Source organism: Heptranchias perlo, chromosome 21, assembly GCF_035084215.1.
Source record: "Heptranchias perlo isolate sHepPer1 chromosome 21, sHepPer1.hap1, whole genome shotgun sequence".
Lineage (NCBI taxonomy): Eukaryota > Metazoa > Chordata > Chondrichthyes > Hexanchiformes > Hexanchidae > Heptranchias > Heptranchias perlo.
Window position 1 is genome coordinate 21,431,036 of NC_090345.1, and position 21,290 is coordinate 21,452,325.

The window sequence follows — 21,290 nt, forward strand, 5'->3', positions numbered from 1 at the left end:
GCTGCCTGCAATCATTGAAGTTTCTCTTGCAATGTACTTGGCACAATGGCCGTTGCTTTGGCTAGCATGGGATTGTTACTGAAATTTGCCAGCTGGTGGCATGCTTATCTTTTGCAGCCAATTAAATTAGCAGATTTAAATTTTCTGTGGTCTGGGGTGCCATGGTGACTGATCGGGAAATCTAATTAGTCTGATTCAACTGATTGCATAGAACAAGCACACGACTACTGCCAACTTCCAGCGGCAAAGGCAATCATTTCAGTAAGGCCGCCCTAATCCAGGCCTAAGGTGGAGGGAACTGTGCTGCAAGTAGTGGTGTGTTTGGGGCATGGAGTTAGGACTGAAAATATGGAGCTGATCTAAGTTTGTTCTTCTTTGTTCTTGGGATGTGGGCAATGCAAGGTAGCATTTAGTGTCCATCCTTAAATGCCGTAAAGGCATTAAGGGTCAACCATGTAGTGTGAAATTGGAGTCACATGTTGGGCACAGTAGGTAGGGTTGGCAGGTTCCCTTCCCTGAAGAATGTTACTGAGCTAGTTGGTTTTTTTTGAACAATTTGGCAACTTTCATGGTCATTTTTTACCTCGATGCCAGCCCATAAATGTACTGATGCAGTCACTGGTCCCATTGTCCAAATCTGAATACACTGATTATTTTTTCAGATGTGAAGTTAGCCACTATGCAGGAGATGGTATCTTCAGCAAAATAAAAGCATCCGCCCGGAATTTCCTCAGGGGTTCTCCTGATCAGCTGCTTTAATTTCAGTGGAAAATCGATGCAAACCCTGGATAGACGCATAAACAGGGTTTCCGCTAGTTATTGGGAGAATTTCCGAGGAAATTCCTGGTGAATGTTTTTTTTTTGTTGAAGATACCACCTTTTTGCGGTGTGGTTAATTTAATTTCTGACAATAGTTGATTTTTAATTAACAAGATGTGTTGTTAATTACTTCTCTGCCTGCCTCTTGTGCGCTGCTCTGCCCCCTCTTCAATCACTAGATCGAGGTGTAATGCAATAATCGTGGGGGGCTTTAATCTTTATAGAGACTGGGCAAACTAAATTGGCAAAAGTAGTTTGGAGGACAAATTCATGGAATGCATTCGAGACAATTTTCTAGAATAATATGTCAAGGAATCAACTAGGGAACAGGCTATTTTAGGTCTAGTGTTGTGTAATGAGACAGGGTAAATTAGTAATCTTCTAGTTAAAGATCCTCTGGGGTAGAGTGATCATAATATGATCGAATTTCATATTGAGTTTTGAGAGTGAGGTAGTTAAGTCCGAAACTAGGGTCTTAAATCTGAACAAAACCAATTGCGTAGGGATGAGGGGCAAGTTGGCTAAGGTAGATTGGGAAATTAGATGAAAAGATATGACGGTAAATAAGCAATGGTGAACATTTAAAGAAATAATTCATAATTCTCAATATACATTCCCATGAGGAATAAAAACTTCAAGGGAAAAGTGATCCAACTATGGTTAACTAGGGAAGTTAAGGATAGTATTAGGTTAAAAGAAGAGGTGTACCACGTTGCAAAAAAGAATAGTAAGCCTGAGGATTGAAGGTTTTAGAAATCAGCAAAAGATGACCAAGAAATTGTTAAAGAGGGAGAAAATTGAATATGTGAGTAAACTATAAGAAATATAAAAACAGATTGTAGGAGCTTCTACAAGTATGTAAAAAGGAAGAGATTAGCAAAAGTAAACGTGGGTCCCTTAGAGGCAGAGACACGAGAAATTATAATGGGGAATAAGGAAATGGCAGAGATGTTAAACATACCAGAAATAGTGGGGAATGAGAGTGAGGAACTTAAAATAATTAAGATTAGTAAAGACAAGGTACTGGAGAAATTAGTGGGACTAAAAGCCAACAAATCCCCTGGACCTGATGGCCTACTTTCTAGGGTTTTAAAAAGGAGGCTGCAGAGATAGTAGATGCATTGGTTTTGCTCTTCCAGAATTTCCTAGATTCCAGAACAGTCCCTGTGGATTGGAAGGTAGCAAATGTAACCCTCTATTCAAGAAAAGATGTGGAGATGCCGGTGATGGACTGGGGTGGACAAATGTAAGGAATCTTACAACACCAGGTTATAGTCCAACAAATTTATTTTAAAATCACAAGCTTTCGGAGATTATCTCCTTCGTCAGATGATTGAATGAAAAGGTTCTCAAATCGCATATCTTATACGATGTTGGGACAGCATCTTCGGGTAAGCGTTCTCCAAGGCGGCCTTCGAGACACACGACAACGCAAAATCGTCGAGCAGAAGTTGATAGCCAAGTTCCGCACCCATGAGGACGGCCTCAACCGGGATCTTGGGTTCATGTCACGCTACACGTAACCCCACCAGCAAAAAGGGGGAAAAAATTTATATGTTTTTTAAAATTCTCTCTCTCTCTCTCTCTGCCATTTTAAGTTTCTTTCTGCCTGCCTGTGTAAAAGACACAATGTATATCGAGTGTACTGGGACGTGCTGTTCTCCGTGACTGGCCTGTTTGAATAACAACGACACCTTTTGATTGGTGTGATGCTGTCCCAACATCGTATAAGATATGCGATTTGAGAACCTTTTCATTCAATCATCTGACGAAGGAGATAATCTCCGAAAGCTTGTGATTTTAAAATAAATTTGTTGGACTATAACCTGGTGTTGTAAGCTTCAAGAAAAGAGGGAGAGCGAAAACAGGAAACTATAGGCCAGTTAGCCTGATAATAATAGCAGGGAAAGTGCTAGAATCCATTATTAAGGATGTAATAACAGGGCACTGAGAAAATCATAAAATGTTGTTGACTCTGCCTAATCATATTATGAAAGGGAAATCGTGTTTGACAAATCTATTAGAGTTTTATGAAGGTGTAACTAACAGGGTAGATAAGGGGGAATCAGTGGATGTAGTATATTTGGATTTTCAAAAGACATTCAATAAAATACCACACAAGAGGTTGTTACACAAGATTAGGGCTTATGGGATTGGGGGTAATTTACTAGCATGGATTGAGGGTTGGTTAACGGACAGAAAACAGAGTAGGAATAAACGGGTCATTTTCAGGTTGGCAAGTTGTAACTAGTGGGGTGCCGCAAGGATCAGTCCTTGGGCCTCAGCTGTTTATAATCTATATCAATGACTTAGATGAGGGGACTGAGTGTAATGTATCCAAGTTTGCTGACGGTACAAAGCTAGGTGGGTAAGTAAGCTGTGAGGATGATGCAAAGGGATATAGATAGGCTAAGTGAGTAAGCAAGAAGGTGGCAAATGGAGTATAATGAGAGGAAATGTGAAATTATCCACTTTGGTAGGAAGAATAGAAAAGCAGAATATTTTGTAAAAGGTGAGAGACTAAGAAATGTTAATAGTCAGAGGGAGTCCTTGTACATGAATCACAAAAAGTTAACATGCAGGTACAGCAAGCAATTAGGAAGGCAAATGGTATGTTAGCCTTTATTGCAAGGGGTTGGAGTATAAGATTAAGGAGATCTTGCTACAATTATATAGGGCTTTGGTGAGACCACCCCTGAAGTACTGTGTAAAGTTTTGGTCTCCTGACCTAAAGAAGGATATACTTGCCTTAGAGGGAGTGCAGTGAAGGTTCACTTGATTGATTCCTGGGATGAGAGGGTTGACCTATGAGGAGAGAATGAGAACAATGGGCCTATACACTCTGGAGTTTAGAAGAATGAGAGGTGATTTCATTGAAAGGTATAAAATTCTTAGAGGGCTTGACAGGGTAGATGCTGAGAGGCTGTTTCTGCTGGCTGGAGAGTCTAAAACTAGGGGTCATAGTCTCCAGGTAAGGCGTTGGCTATTTAGGACTGAGATGAGGAAACATTTCTTCACTCAGAGGGTTGTGAATCTTTGGAATTCTCTATCCCAGAGGGCAATGGATGCTGAGTCATTGAATATATTCAAGATTGAGATCGATAGATTTTTAGACACTAAGGGAATCAAGGGAAATGGGGATAGGGCAGGAAAATGGAGTTGAGATAGAAGATCAGCCATGATCTTATTGAATGGTGCACCAGACTCGAGGGCCATATGGCCTACTGCTCCTATTTCTTATGTTATTTTATTTCCATAACTTTCCAGGATCAGTCATTGTATAGCGTCACTAATCAAAAAGTAAAAGCATTTCTGTCCTAAATTCAAGGAGAGATTGTCTGTCTACAAATGTAAAGGTCATGGTTAACTTGCTCTGCTTCTGGTCTGTGGCAAATTTAGTGGCATTGACAATACATTGCATGTTTCTGCTGACAGATGCTCATTCTAATTGGGTCTGTAAAGCAGCAATTATATGTCAAAATGACTCTTAGCAAATATTAGGTTTTTAAATATCTTGGGTCCAGTTCACGGTGCAGATGTGGTTTGCAGACCATCTGGAGACTGCAGTTGGCTGCACGTCTTCCCAAAGATTAGGTTGGACAGCTAAGCATAGAGGGTCATCATGGACATCATGGTGCAAAAATTTGTCTGAATTGGTGCTGCACAGGACGCACATGCCCTAACTGGGAGGCCGGAGGCGGGCCTGAAATTGGGCCTCAGGCCTCACTTCATTAATTTGAGTGAGCTGCCAGCACATGTGGCGCCTTCACAAGCCTTGCTGGAAAGGGGGGGAGTGGGGAGGACAGTGAGAAAGGGGCCCCGATAGTAGCTGTTGGGAGTGCTGTGGGGCTGGAAGGAGCACTAATGCTCCTCCTGGCTCCACATAAATTTAAAAAAAAATGTATTTAACTTTTCAGTGGAGGCCGCATCCACACTTGTAAAACCTGAGTGGGTCAGGCCCGATACCTGCTCTCAGGGCAACCCAATTTTTCAGAGTTCTAGGCATCACGCCCTTCATTAGCATATTCAAAGGGATAACGGCTATTTTAAGTGACCGTTCCGGGTGCCTGAAAAATGGAATGACCCAATTTCGGGTCAGATGTTTTGCAGGCATCCATCATGTGGGGACATAAAGGATGTATAAAACTGGCATAATGAGGTCCAACTTCTATCTCCAAGCAAAGGTGGGACGACATTGGGCTGTAAAACCATTCCTCTCATTCTATGCAGGACCTTTTGACTCCTTTATTTATTCCTGAACCAGTTAGTTCTCCTCTAGTGGCCCACACTATCTGCTAGTGTGCCTTCTTTTCCTGTGTGCAATACTTCATGGTATTTCACTGCTGTTTGGTGTCCGCAATGAATCTGTATGTGTAAGTGCGACTATGCTGTTTGCAATGTGCAAATGTACAGTGATATGTTGGCTGGTTACAGAACCCCAAATATAGTTATGTGGTTAGAGATGATACAAGACATCTTAATTCTTGAGATATCAATCTCTCTTCTACTACTGCACTAGGACCTACATCATAAATGATGAGATCCTTACTACCTCTACCACCAGGTGGTGCCATATAACTTTCATATTTTGATTAAGATATTGTGCCATTCTGGGATGGTTATCATCACACATATATATTAACTACAGTTGTTGACTGGTTGTGAATTTGGGGCTTCAGGCTTACATATCCAAAGATTATCAATTCTAATGGACTCCACTTTTCTTGTTATCACTTCAAACAGACCATTAAATGGCCAATAAATCATATCCCAGTATACTCCGGATAGGGTAGAAATTACTGCCCCAGTGTTATCATACAAATGTTTAACACCCTTGTACCAAATTTCTCTCTCCATTATTTTAATGTAGTGTTAACCCACTTAAAATAAATGCCTACTATTTCCTGTGAACACATTATTACAAAATACAGTTGACTTAAGATGAGCACATTTGAGATCTATCCATAATTGCAATTCAAGCACAGTATTTCAATACATCAAATTACTTCTTAATCTCATTATGTAAAATTCCTGATCAATGGATAGTTTTCTTCATTTATTTCTTTTAGGTTATTCATATACTAACAACTTCTTTTTAAGAGATTCTATTTTGCATAACAAAGTGTTTTAATTAAATTCAGCTGCAGGATGTGTGATTAAATCAATTGAGGCAGAAATATTACAGATTGGTTTTTATTTTAAAAATTAAGCAGTCTTTAGACATATTGAATGGACATGTAGTTCTCCTGATTCAAACATATATCCCCCCCCCAAAAAAAAAACAAATGGCGCATTTAGCAGGACTGCATTAAATATAGAATGCATTTTGTGTTAATAGTGACTGTCACAACTATTGTAACTATACTTCAATTTTCTTCTTTCTCACTTGTTAAATCATTTTCTCTTTTTGATTATTTCACTATTAACACTGCACAAAACCTTTCCAATTGTTAACATCGAGGAAAATAATTTCTCACCCCGCCCTTTGCAGGAAAAAAATCTCTAAGATACAGCTGCCAATCTAAGACCCTCCCAATCGATCTCAATATAAATTTATAAACAAACCAGTCTTCCCTGCTGCTGCTCTACAGCCAACCATTGATCCTGGAAAAAATACCTTCAGTTAGCTGGTTTGAAATGATTTCCTGGTATTTGTGGTTCTGAAAGCTCTGCCAGCAGCATGATGGTCAAACCCCCACCTTCAATGACTTCCTCTGGCCGAGCTTCAATTGGACTTGCTCCATTCTTTCTGACTCTCTCTCAGTGCCATCTTCTCCACTGTTCCTGAGAAGCTGAACCCTCTTCTTTCCCCCCTCCCCTCAGTGCTTGGCCTGCCACTATCCTGCCCTCCACACTGAGCCTCCCCACCTTGCACCCTTAGCACAAGAGCTATCGTTCTCCTGACCTCAGCTGCTCTCCCTGCCTCATCGCTGAGCTTACTGCTCTTTAAGTTTAAGCTGCGGTTCTCCCACTGGTCGGATGGATGCTAAAACTAGTGAGAAAGTAACCGTACAAAGTACTCATGAAAACCAAAAGCAATGAATAAAATCTCTTTTACAGAAGATTAAATCTTAATCTGAATGCCACCTAAATCATACCACAACTTAAGTTTATTCTTGCAAATGACTTCAACAGCACCAGAACCTTTACTCCTGTACACTTAAAGTTCCTTACCATTTTTAAATACTGCCTTCTTTTCTGTTCATTACCAAAACTGTGATCTCGTCGGCATTTATAATCTGTTTTTAAATACACAGTTACAAATATACAAAGCCAGCACAATTAGAAATGGTCAGAAAAAGAGAGACACACAATGCTATGGGAGATTGATAGCAAAAATGTAATAAGAAATATCTCCAGGAGATTGCTGAATAGATCATAGAACTAGAGACATTTACAATCCAGAAGAAGGCCCATTGTATCTGCATTCATTACCAGATAACTATTATAAAATTGAAATGCTAATGAAATATTCCATGAAAAGTCTAATAGTCTTAGACTATTCCTGATAAAACATATAATGATCTCCCCCCTACCATTATTTTACTCACATTTTATATCCAACTAAATATAAAAATCAGCTGGTGTGACTGTCCTTCTGGCTGGTGCTGTGAGTTTTATGCTGACTTCCATGTTTAGTAAGATTATGAACACATGTCTTAGCATGATATCATAGTTCCTGGTCTATTGCTCTCAACAACCATATATAAGTATCATTGAAACACTGACATTGTTTATTATACCTAAGCACCTTACTTTCAAGAGAATCCACAAGATAGAAATTCCCTGTATGACTATTCAGAATTTAAAATTCTTTCTTTCACATTCTAGCTATTGAAATGCAATAAGGTACAGCTGGATGTATTCTGATCCAGTTTTTATTCCTCCCTTGAGGTGATCACTTTGCCAGCACTAAGTGTGCCAGCTAGAATTGGGATAGGAGCTATTAAACATGGCAACTGAAAGATAATTTCAGCTTGGATATCTATCGAGTCTGCGATTCAGAATGATTTATGAATGATAAGAAAACAAACAATCCCCATCCTAGATTTCCCAGTTCTTCGGCTGTTCCCTATGTCTCAATTCCTTAGCCTTTTAGCTGAGAAATTAGAGTGGCTCAGGCTGTGAACTTTTCAACAATGGGTATCACTTCACAAGTAAAAAAACTGCAAATCTGAAATAGAAGGTTTACAGTGTCTGAAAAAGAAAAGATCGGTTAATGTTTTGGATCTAGACCCTTCATCTGAACTGGAAGATTAGAGAGCCCCTTAATAGGACTGCAGAAAATGGGAGGAGGAGGTGGTATGGGGTTTGTAGCAGAGGCTGCACTATGAACAATAAATGCAGTTTCTTAGATTGAACGAAGTACGTGTAAATTGCTGTCTTATACTGAAGGACCATGGAAATGGTGTGCGAAGAAATAAATGAACAGGTGCTGCATCTGCTGTGATTGTAGGGGGAAGTGCGACGTGAAGGGCAGCTGGAAATCTGGGTGATGGGAGAATGGTACTCCTGGAGAGGGGAGGGGAAACATGTTTCACAGGAGATCTGCACATGGGGCATGGACCTATCTTTTTTTGGGTGCTGATGGATCTGCTCTGTGTTTCATATTACCAGCATTTGTATTTTTGAAATGTTTATTCCCTCTCTTGTCTGTCTCATTTGCCCACATTTTGGAGGTCGTTTTGTGTATCTTTTCCGTGCCTTCCTTTGTGAATTATCTACTCTTTCTAGCTTTTCAAGAACTCTGTTGGTTATTCAATCCATTAACCCATTAACTAGCTGCCTCTCTGACAGGATTCAGCACTCCCATTCCCTTCATTTTCTTCAATAGTATCAAGGAGCTTGCTTACTTTCCAATTTCCAGTTCTGATGAAGGTTCTACTTCTGAAAAGTGAGCCCGTCTTTTGTGTTTTCAGAAGCTAATAGACCTAGTGTGTATTTCCAGTACCTTATGTTCATTACTTTACAGGAGATGTGTTTTTTGGGAGGGGGAGCTATGGGATACTCCTTAGAGATTTGGATCAAGGCACATTCTTGGGATAGAGAGATCTGCGTCTTGGATTGTTTTTATTCCCAACTTGGGAATGCCAACATTAGATACCTAAAGTGGAAAAATGTGTAGTTTCACATTGACTGGCAGAAAAGTTCATTTAAAAAAATATATAAAATAGCCAATTAACCCCTTCCTACATTTTTAACATATACTGTTAGCCACATTCAAAGTAGGATTTACTTGCTCCTGCACTGTTACACTGATGTATATAAATCTGAACTACAGTTTCAGCTAAGCATGAATCCACAATGATTTATCCAACTATTAGGATTTATTAATATTTATTACACAGCCCAAGAAGGAGTGTTGAATTGAAAGCAATGTGTGCATGTTCTAAACAAACTACATATTATTTAACCTCATTATTTCAACTATGAGATTAGACTTTATTTAACAAGTTTTTTTGGTGAATTATTAGGACCCAGAGTAAATTTCAAATGGACATATTAACAGATTGAGGATCCAGATGATAAAATTTTCCAGAATATTCCAGAAACTGAAAGTGCAAGACCTCACAGTGTAGATTCTTCATTATTTTGTTTCATCTTTAAGGTGATAACTGGTACACTAGCCCTATTTGTTCATTAAGTGTCCATTCTGTTGGCTATGATTCACTCAGTCTTCACCAGATTGAGTTCTGTGGGAGTTTTAAACTGTAAGGATCCTATGATTATGCTTATGAATTATTATACCTCCAGAATCCTCTTGGAGCATAAAGAAAGGTTCTATAAAATATTTTTGCAAAGATAAAAAATATCAATTAGTTTTTTATCAAAATCGCAGAGGACAGTCTTCAAACTTTTCAAAATAAACAAGACTTTAATCCGTCCATACTGAGTAAACCTTCATCACTGAAGTCCAATGATCTCAAATTACAGGGCTTGGGAGAGGTAATTTTCTATTTACAAATTATTCAGTCACAAGGAGAAAACTGGCACAATAAAGACCTTTTTGAATATTACAAAATCCTTGAAATAAAAATAATTTTCATCCCAGTAGTTTTGCTTCTGTTTCTGTTCCAAACTACATTCTAAATCTGTCACTTAACATTTGCAAATTTAAAATGAAACAAGATCAAAAGCAGGGTAGATTCTTAAATCTGGGGTTCAATTAATTTTGTTTATAGATAGAATATTCACTCCCTCCAACACTGGCACACTGTGGCTGCAGTGTGTACCATCTACAAGATGCACTGCGGCAACTCGCCAAGGCTTCTTCGACAGCACCACTGAAACCCGCGACCTCTACCACCTAGAAGGACAAGGGCAGCAGGCGCATGGGAACAACACCACCTGCACGTACTCCTCTAGTCACACACCATCCTGACTTGGAAATATATCGCCGTTCCTTCATCATTGCTGGGTCAAAATCCTGGAACTCCCTACCTAAGAGCACTGTGGGAGAACCTTCACCACATGGAATACACAATGAATGGGAGGACCCTAGGCAAGACAGAGGGTCAGAGGGATCTTGGTGTGCAAGTTCACAGATCCCTGAAGGCGGCGGAACAGGTAGATAAGGTGGTAAAGAAGGCATATGGGATACTTGCCTTTATTAGCCGAGGCATAGAATATAAGAGCAAGGAGGTTATGATGGAGCTGTATAAAACACTGGTTAGGCCACAGCTGGAGTACTGTGTGCAGTTCTGGTCGCCACACTACAGGAAGGATGTGATCGCTTTGGAGAGGGTGCAGAGGAGATTCACCAGGATGTTACCAGGGCTGGAGCGCTTCAGCTATGAAGAGAGACTGGGAAGATTGGGTTTGTTTTCCTTGGAGCAGAGGAGGCTGAGGGGGGACATGATTGAGGTGTACAAAATTATGAGGGGCACAGATAGGATGGATACTAAGGAGCTTTTTCCCTTCGTTGAGGGTTCTATAACAAGGGGACATAGATTCAAGGTAAAAGGCGGGAGGTTTAGAGGGGATTTGAGAAAGAACTTTTTCACCCAGAGGGTGGTTGGAGTCTGGAACTCACTGCCTGAAAGGGTTGTGGAGGCAGGAACCCTCACAACATTCAAGAAGCATTTGGATGAGCACTTGAAATGCCATAGCATACAAGGCTACGGACCAAATGCTGGAATATGGGATTAGAGTAGACAGGGCTGATGGCCGGCGCGGACACGATGGGCCGAAGGGCCTCTATCCGTGCTGTATAACTCTATGACTCTATGACTGCAGCGGTTCAAGAAAGTGGCTCATCGCCACATTCTCAAGGGCAATTAGGGATGTGCAATAAATGTTGGCTTTGCTAGCGACGCCCACATCCTTTGAATGTATAAAAAAAGAACTGTGGGATTCAGTTTGTAACAGTCTAATCCTCTTAATTTGAAGTCACTTATTTCAAATTGTTAATTTTTAAACCAGTGTCAACATGTTCTGTTTTATTTGAATTGCTTAGTGATGGATAAATAGATTTTTTTTGAGCAAAGATGACTTTGAATTAATAGGATTAGACTGTATTGTACATTTTCTTATTTGCAGAATTGGGACGATGGGCCTGATTTTAACATGGAGGCAGTAAGAGACCGGGGGTGGGGGAAGATAATCCGCTGCGAAACCCAGACGATAAGTTGGTGTGTCGCGATCGCGACCTTAATGAGGTCAATACATTTTACTTCCAGGCTTCGCGCCCGGCAGCCAGCCTGATTGACAGATTGGCTAGCTGACGGACAGGAAGGCAAGGGATCGGAGAAGGAGGAAGGGATTGGGGCTGTGGAGGACATGTGGGGTTGGGGGGAAGAGATGGGGGACTGATGGGTGGGGGGGTGCTGATGCCGGAAAGACATGGTGGGGGGAGGTGCTGATTCCGGGTAGTGGTCGCTTGAAGAGGAAGAAGAGATCGAAGGGTGCTCGGTTGGGTGAAGAGTCGAGCGGGGGGGGGGGGATGGTGATGTCGGCCGATCGCAGGGGTCCTGTTGGCCAGGTGAGCTTGTTGGGCCTGGATGAAGCACTCCTGCTCCTCCAGGCCCACAAGCTGTGCAATAAAGGCACTCACCTCATGGATCTGGAACCTTCCCGCCTCCTTTCATCTGACGTGAATCGGAAGCAATGGGAAACCCAAAAAGGTAAGGTTAAAGTTGTTTAACTTTTGTAATACACAAAAAATTAAGTACCTCAACTATTTCAATGAGAAAGATTGTCCCCTTTAAGTTTTGGCCCGCCAGCTTTATGTGGGGGCGGGATTTCCGGGTGTCTGTTGTGCCCATCCAAACGTGCCTGGGTCAAACCTGGAAGTGGGCGTGTTGGAGCCGGGATGCGGTCCTGCTTCAAAAATCCACTATTTTTACTGCCCATCCAACCCAACCCACCCGTTCTTGGGGGTTAAAATTACCCCACGTGTTTCAATTAAACTGTTGCCCTGTCTTTGGAACTATCACATTATAGCTTTAAAAAGATCATCATTTAAGAATCTGCTGCTGACGTTTATAGTTTTGTAACCATGATCCAGTATTACAACAATGTAAGTCAATTTTACCACTATCATGTGCCAGTAACTTTGATAATATCCTGCTCTAGTCTCCATTATGTGGAGATGCCGGTGATGGACTGGGGTTGACAATTGTAAACAATTTTACAACACCAAGTTATAGTCCAGCAATTTTATTTTAAATTCACAAGCTTTCGGAGATTTTCTCCTTCCTCAGGCAAATGTTTCAAGATCTCCTTGAAGCCTACGCATTTATACATATTGAACAATAATACATGGTGTTTACAGACTGCCCCTGCAACTGCCCCTGCAACTGCCAGGGGCAGTTGCAGGGGCAGTCTGTAAACACCATGTATTATTGTTCAATATGTATAAATGCGTAGGCTTCAAGGAGATCTTGAAACATTTGCCTGAGGAAGGAGAAAATCTCCGAAAGCTTGTGAATTTAAAATAAAATTGCTGGACTATAACTTGGTTTTGTAAAATTGTTTACAATAGTCTCCATTAAGTAGATTTAGAGGATTAGTGCTACTGCCTTTTCATTGACTCGGCTACTGTACAGGAGAGAGAGTCTCATTTTAGCTCAAAGACTGAAATCAGTTAAACTGTGTAAGTCAGCTGGAATATATTCTCCCAGAAACTTTTAGTGTCCCACAGTTAAGCCCTAAATAGCTATTTCTAGGTTTTGGTCACACCAGCTGTAAATACATGGTTATAGAGTTCGCACCAAGAATCCAGTTTTCTGTTTATCTGCAATGCAAGCACAGATCAGCTATGATCTAATTGAATGGCAGAACCGGCTCGAGGGGCTGAATGGCCTACTCCTTTAAAAATTCTCATTCTTGTTTTCAAATCCTTCCATGGCCTCGCCCCTCCCTATCTCTGTAACCTCCTCCGGCCCTACAACCCTCCGAGATCTCTGCGTTCCTCCAATTCTTGCCTCTTGCGCATCCCCGATTTTAATCGTACCACCATTGGCGTCCATGCCTTCAGCTTCCCATGCCATAAGCTCTGGAATTCCCTCCCTAAACCTCTTCTCCTCTCTACCTCTCTCTCTCCTCCTTTTAAGACGCTCCTTAAAACCTACCTCTTTGACCACCTGTCCTAATATTGCCTTAGTGGCTCGGTGTCAAATTTTGTTTGATTATGCTCCTGTGAAACGCCTTGGGACGTTAAAGGTGCTATATAAATGTCAGTTGTTGTTCCTAAGCCATATGCGTAGTACTAACATCCAGGAATAATTTGATTTTGTAGAAGTGCAATTCTTTTTAAAGATTTCATGTTCACACCTTCCCCCTTTTTGTTATGAAAGTTAACATTGGCAAAATTGCAATGCAGTGAATAAAATGAAATGTTCCCCTCTTGACTGACACAGTTTGATTTGATTAAATCAATGTCCTCATGTGAATTTCAGGTAAATATGTACATGGGTTCACTTTAATGTGTAATGTATTTTAATCTCTTGAAAGTGAGCCAAAATGGCATAAATATCAGAAGCAGCAATGAAGAGGCAATGCCATTCCTGATTTTGCAATGCAAAATGTACCTTTTTTTGAAAGGCATTAAAAAGGGAAAAAAAAAATCTGTTTAGCACCTAACACAGGGCTCTATGCCAGAGTGAGAAAAAAGATCTGTAGCAGAATACTTGGGGGAAAAAAATGAATGAAATGTCCCAGGTGAAGAGAATAAGGAATAAGGTTGACTTCTCATGTCCCCTGGCAATTCAAGGAAAAGATGGAAGCCAAAAGAATGGCAATGAAGTCCTGCCAGTGATGGATACCAGAGAAAAGCAACTCACTGCAGATGAACAATAAACTGCGAAACAATTTACCGGAGGGCATTTAAAGAGCAAGAAGCTGTGAAAACTGATTTAATCACCCAACGTTGTGAGCATGATGTCAAGTGTGGCAGCAAAATACTGCATAGAGCATGTAGGTTTTGATGACTCTGACAGGCATTGATCATAGTTTACATATTGCAACTGGTCTATCACCCTGACAAAGACAGACAACTGCACAATTAAATTAAAAGAGCAGCTAATATATCTTAAAGAATTGTTTGCAACTAGGACTACTGTCTGCAATACATTTATACATAAAAATGTACACCAAGCATTTTCAGAACTGTTCACATTAATAAACTTTTTTTAAAGTCTTATGCCCACTGATGAAAGGAGACTGTCCAAAACCATGGCAGATACATCTTCTATCTCTGGGACTTCTGTGCTGTTTTAGGTTCTTTCAGTTGCGCTACACTGCACAGGAAATTCAGAAGGAATCTGTGTCCTGGTTTACCATTAGGCAGGAAAGGATCAATATTACTCACCTCCAGGACATCACTGACACTAATCTTGGTCTCCTTTCTGCTGTGGTAATATCCAAGGGGTGGATCAAAAAATGACTTTTGGAAACTGAACTCACAAAATCTAGCTGCAAAAACACTAAGATCACGTGGTATGATGATATCTTAAGGTTTTAATATATATCTGTGTGGCAGAAGTTGTTCAGAAGTGTTTGCAATAGTTGGAGCAGAGTATGCAGATTGGAATGGATCAGATCCACCTTGCATTCTAGCCTGACCTGGCATAAGTGAAAATTAATGTATCTGGACTGAATCTGAATATTACTTTCAGCATCAGCCAACTTGCACTCGAGCTGTAAACACCAACCCATCAAGCACCTCTGCACCACCTTTCAGATTCCTTAGGTGTTTGCGGGGTGGGAATCATGGATTGTATCAGAAAATCAGCAGTTGCACTTATCCAACATCCACCATGCAATTGAATCTGAATGTAGAGATGGGTACAAGGGTAATAGCACTAATGTGTAGGAGTCAGTGACAGACAAGTGCGACAGTGTAAATGTTCTTATTTGCAAATCATAAAACAAACATAACAAATAATGATAATCAATCTGAAGTAAATTGCCCTTTAGCAACAGGTAGAATTACCTGGGAAAGTTACCAGCCGCCACCACCAGGGGCATGGTTTTTCACACTGATGAGCCTCTTTTGTTGTGGTATATTGGAGCAGAGACAATCGGCACAGAAGTTGTTCAGCATTGGTAAAGGTGTGTTTGCTTCTTCCAACGTGAAATACTATTGGGTTATACAAATCTGGATTTGTACCATTGTGAGTGCCAAACTGAAAATGATGCCCTAAAGTTGGTAGAATTAAATTTAGCAATAGTGCCCCATCTGTCAACCTTGCCACAGTCTGCTGCTGTTGAAATGATTGAGCACCATACTAAAAGATATGCTTTCAGTGTAATTTATTATGACATGCCATTAAGCGTTGATGTTGAATTGAGTCAGCAGAGGGCAGAAATAATCTATTTCACTATACTGTCACTTTTTTATACATAATTTCAACAAATCATTATATTTACATAATATCAATTTTTAAATTAAGCTGTAGCATGTAACTGCTTTTCATCAGGGACTACAAAATTCAATACAATCTCAACTGTCACCTTTTGAGTGCTAATCTAGCATTTTGACACTAATTCAAACAAGAAATTGTGAAAGCTGGCAGTCATTGAAAGTACCACATAGTCGCTATTTTGTTAGATGTAACTTTGTAGCTTTAAAGCATTAAAGTACAAAAAAAATCAGACTCATCTAACTTTCGCATGTTTCTTAAAAGCTTTGTTACATACATGGATTGGTCATATTGTACAAAACTTACCGAAATAAGTAAATTCAGTGAACAAAACAATAGCATGACCAATGCCAACCTGGTGCTAGAGCTTGAAGTACAGAGTAACAGGGTATGGTGAAATACTGTATTTGGTATGTATTGATAGACATCTCCACCCTGTCTTGTGCTCTTGTTATACTAGGTTTTTTGTACCTGAATTTATATATATTTGTCTCGCTGTGGGTTCCAAGCCAAGTTAATGATATTGTTCATTGATTTATTGTTCTCAAGCATCAAATGATTACATTGGACATACTTCAAATCCTTTAACATTGTTCTTTTGAAAAATTGTTCCTAAGCAACTGAGAAGGGTGAGGAGAATTTTTTTTGTACAGAGTTGTTGCAGCATGGAATGCTCTGCCACGGAATAGTTGAGGCAAAGACTATTGCATTGTTTAAGGGGAAAGTGGCTCGATTTCTGAAGCAGGGGAAGATACAGAGCTCAGGCGAGAGAGCAAGGCAATGGGATTAGTTTTGGATTGCTCTAGCAAAGAGCTGGCATAGATATGATGGGCTGAATGGCCGCCTTCTGTGCTCTAAACCTCGATGGTAGTCCAGGAAGAGGAGAAATATCACCAGCCTCGTGATAAATAATTCTAGTTTCACAACCTGTTTTTTTTTCTAAACAAAGCAAAATAAAGAGGTAAGCGCTACAGAAGTTTATGCTGATAAACTCAGAGATGGAATTTCCAGAGGATGTACTCTGATCTCTTGCCATAACTTTGGCAGAAGATTGTCGGAATTCCCGCAGAAATGACATAAATGCCCCATTACTGTGTTTCTCCAGGGTTTCCACCAAAGTTACACGGGAGAGCAGGAGAAGCCCCATCGATGAAACTTACCATTTTTATTAGGGTTAAATTCTGCAAAGTTTACTGTGTCAAATAAGTTCAGATTTCATTCTGGTGTGACTTTAAGTCCTATTAAATGCTGAATACAATTTTTGGGGAAAGCTGCACAATAACATGCTGAATTTTGATTTTAGAGCCGAAGCTTGCTTCAAAAGACGCTTAGAGTAACCTAACGTGAATCTCTCATTCTGCAGCCCAAGATATAATGACAGGAGAACAGGTGAGTGCTTTTCAATGTAGTATTGACACCTAGATCATGGCGAAATCCCCAGCTGTTCTTCTGTTACCTGGTTGAAGAAATACACTGAGAACATGTGCCTATGAGTTGAAAAATGGTGCGCGATGGAAGCCAATGATAAAATAGAGATAATTATTTCAGACTTACAGGAGGAATGACTGCTAGGGAAACTCTTTCTGCCCTCTGACACTATATCCGGGTCACCTGTGCAGTGCATCTCAGGGTTCATTACACCATCCGGAAAGCAGCGGTTAAAGAAATCAGGACGAGGTCTGAAAGAAAATATATCATGAGGTGTTTAAGTAAAACAGTTTCATGATTTTGTAAAGAAGAAAGTAATTTCAGGGGCGAATACTTTGATAGCTAAGTAATTACCTCCGACCTGTCCAAAATACTTAGTTTTTTCAACAATTTACTGTAAAAATAATCCACTCAGATGTTCTGGAGAGTGTTGTAGGTATTCCATGTGGTGTATGAAAAGGAACCTGCGTTCACTCAAGTGATATAGAATCTTGCAGCACAGAAGGAAGCCATTTGGCCCGTTGTGCCTGTGCTGGATCTTTGAAAGATCTGTCCAATTTAGTCCCACACCCCAGCTTTTTCCCTATAACCTGCAAATTAATCCTCCTCCAATACATGTCTAATTGCCTTTTGAAAGTTCCTGTGGAATCTGCTTCCACCACTCTTTCAGGTAGTGCGTTCCACTTCTTAGCAACCCTCTGTGTGGAAAAAATTTCTCCTCATTTCCCCTCCAATTCTTTTGCCAATTAATTTAAATCTGTGACTGGTTACCGACCCACTTGTCAGAGGAAACAGTTTCTCCCTACTTGCTCTATCAAAACCCCTCATAATTTTGAATACCTCTAATAGGTCTCCACTTAACCTTTCCTGCTCTAAGGAGAACAATCCCAGCTTCTCCAATCTCTCCAGATAACTGAAGTCCCTCATCCCTGATATCATCCTGATAAACCTCCTCTACCCTCTCCAAGACCTTGACATCCTTCTTAAAGTGTGGTGCCCAGATTTGCAAACGTTACTCCAGCTAAGGCCCAACCAGCGAATTGTAAAGGTTTACATGACTTCCTTGTTTTTGTATTCAATGTCCCTATTTACAAAGCCAAGTATCCTATACGTTTTCTTAACCACCTTATCAATTTGCCCTGCCATCTTCAAAGTTTTGTGAATATGCACCACTGGGTCCCTCTGCTCTTCCACCCTTGTCAAAATAGTACCATTTAGCTTATACTGCATCTCCATGCTGTTCCTCCCAAAGTGCATCACTTCACACTTATCTGCATTAAATGGCATCTGTAATAACGCCCTCCCACCAGCAGTGACATTGAAGAGGCTCCACTGGTAGGAGAGTGGCATTACACCATGATATGTTTACATGGGCAGTTTCCATTTTAAATTTGGACACAAATGGAAAAAAAGGTTGATAGGATGTGCGCATAGACATAAGATTTTTTTAATATATTGTGTAGACAGATATAATATCTAGAGCTTTTGGTTTCGTTGAGAAAATGCCTATTTTCCAAACAGTCTGCTTATTTGATTTGTAGCTGACTGTATAAGCCTGGCCTCGATGAAACCATCTCTATTTCCAAAGGTGTCTTAGTTTCTTGGAGGTATTAAAAATGGAAGACCTATAGGAATTCATTATATACCAATTGGTTGGGAACCAACCCTCCAGGATTGTCCTGGAGTTTCCAGGAATTAAATCTGCAACCCACTGAGGCATTAAAAAATTGTGTTTTTTTTTACTTTCTTTGAACACTTTTGTTTATTTAGTTATAAATATATTGGAGATCGGAAAAGTGCTGTCTAACTGACCATCATAAATCATCAAGATAGAGAAGAGTCTGCTTGCTTTCCAATTGGCATGGGAAGGCATTGTGCAACAAGGACATGTTAACCAAACAATGGTGGGGGTGGGGTGGTTGGAGGTCATGTGACAAAACCTCCAAGAATACATCCATCCAGAGTTGGCAGCCCTAGAAACATATGAATTCCAGTGCATACACTAATGTGTTAACAGGTGAAAAAATTAGTACACTGCAACCTTTTGATGTAAACTAGTTTCCATTCTTTGAGCGATGGAGACGATGACCACAGTTCAGTCTCAATGACCAAAGAAAGGCAAACTGAGAACTTGAGACAGGGCCAGATTTAATCCCCATAGCTGTAAACTGAAGAGAATAAGAGTTCAAATTGAGGAATGTAACCCACAAGATGTGAGTAGCTACTTTGAAGCTTTTGAATTGCCAGAAATAATACCTGAAACGAACTTAAATATGAGACCCAGTCAGATGAGGCAGAAGATTGTTGTGAGGAAACTCAATGACTGAATCTGATGCATAAATTGAATCTGGGCCATTAGCAGCATCTGGTATTGCTGTTGTACCTTTTTTAGTATTAAAGATTCAAGCGACAGATCCGAGCTCAGGCATACTAAAACTAAGAGGAAACCATAGAATTTTAAACCAGCCTCATAATATTGTGGGAAGATGTTTAGGGAGTGCAATATGCCTGTAAGACTGATCACTTAGGTTAATATGAGTATTGACTATTGATTCTGTAACCCATCATTTACATTTGGTAATGGGCTAAGAATGAAAAAGTGACCATAAATTGTAGATTATGTGTAATGTATCACGCTCAAAAAGCTGTGCTTAAATGAGGTTAGCAGTGCTGCTTTGGAAAATAAGGTAACAAGTCATAAAATGCACATAAAGCATCCAATAATAGTAGAAGCATTTTGAAATCTTCTCACATACATAGCTTTTAAATAACTAACTGGTTGGCAGGGTTACCGAAGTACTATATTATGGAGAAGAGATGTATTGGGTCGTTAATTCCTTGTAGTGATGCTGTACTGATGAAAGTAGTTACAAATAATGTTCGCAATTTGTTTTTGTTATTCCAGCCATTGGTAACATTTTTAAAGGGGGTGAGATGTGCCAAGTGAAATATTCTACCTGAATTGTTGCTATTGTCTAATATTTATTTTATAATGGCCCTGAAAATCAGCAGGGGCTCTACCAGTTTCCTAAGGTAGTCCAGCGAATTCCATCGGAAAATTGCAAGGAACTGGTTGCACTAGTGGTGGGAGGCCTGGGCAACCACCACTAGTGCAACCAGTTCCTTGCATGGGGCTGGAGAGCATTGGAGATGTGCCTGCATCGCCAATCCCATGCAAGTTAGGTTCCCTGCCACTGACCTCGCAAACTCTGGTAAGGTCAGTGCTTAAACATCTACTTTTTCTACTGGAATGTAGAAGTGCTTCTCCCTAGTGACACAGAGCTGGGGTTTTTTTATACGAGAGAGAATGAGCACTTCATTCTCCATTAGTGCTTCACTTGACAATACCTCCATCCTGGTAAATCAGTTGACTACTGATCAGTGATTTGGTTTGGCACTTTCCTGGAATTGGCTGATACAAGACCTTTTTTTTCAATCTTGTGATAAGGTCATGTTGCTTGGTGCTGTGGCAGACCAGTCAGTAATGAGTTGCAGATCCTCTTTGAGCACATATGATCTTTGTCAGGTCTTGTAGAGCCTCAGGGATGTGTGGAAATAGGGAAACACTCACATCTAGGCTTCGTGTTACATCATTAACCATAGCAGTGAAGAGTAGCCCAAAGAGACAAACTGCAAGCACACAACCTTGTTTGACTCCACGGTTGATGATAAAAGATGCTGACAGCACTCCATCATTCACTCTAGAAAACACTCCATCACAGAGCTGATGCAAATTTCTTTGGGCACCCAAACCCGGACAATATTACTCAAATGCAGAGAACGCAGAGAGACACCTCAGAATTCTCTACAAGGGTGTGGACAAACAGGGGAAGGATCTTAAGGAGACTTTTGAAAGCAGAATGGGAGGTGAGAAGATGGAAGTGCTAGTACAGAATTACAATAGGTGGTGGCATAGTGGTTGAATGTGCAGCCACAAATTTAAGGAGCAGGAAATAAGAAATAGGAAGGTGTTGGAGGAGGAGGGGAGGGTGCATGCCAAGAAGTATGCTGGAGGAATAGTTCAGATAAGATGTTTCCACAGACCACGTCAAAACCATTGGTCAGGTCAAGACCATGTAGAGCTCCCTATGCTGGTCCATGCAATTCTCTTGAAACTGCCAACTGATGAAACCCACAGCCCTGAAATTCCTGGATTCCCGATGTGCGGGCAGAAGTGAG

General features: G+C 40.4%; 1 protein-coding gene and 1 long non-coding RNA gene across 2 annotated transcripts in view; one reads left to right on the plus strand and one right to left on the minus strand.

The window, feature by feature from the left end:
- LOC137340041 (phospholipid phosphatase 4-like) overlaps window positions 1-21,290 on the minus strand; it is a 212,649-nt gene that overhangs the window by 83,087 nt on the left and 108,272 nt on the right. Inside the window, exon 5 of the mRNA XM_068002251.1 lies at window positions 17,238-17,362. Coding sequence (XP_067858352.1) covers window positions 17,238-17,362 — 125 coding nt within the window. The remainder of the gene's footprint in view (window positions 1-17,237; window positions 17,363-21,290) is intronic.
- LOC137340042 (uncharacterized) overlaps window positions 1-21,290 on the plus strand; it is a 116,407-nt gene that overhangs the window by 6,550 nt on the left and 88,567 nt on the right. The gene's annotated exons all lie outside the window — the stretch shown is intronic.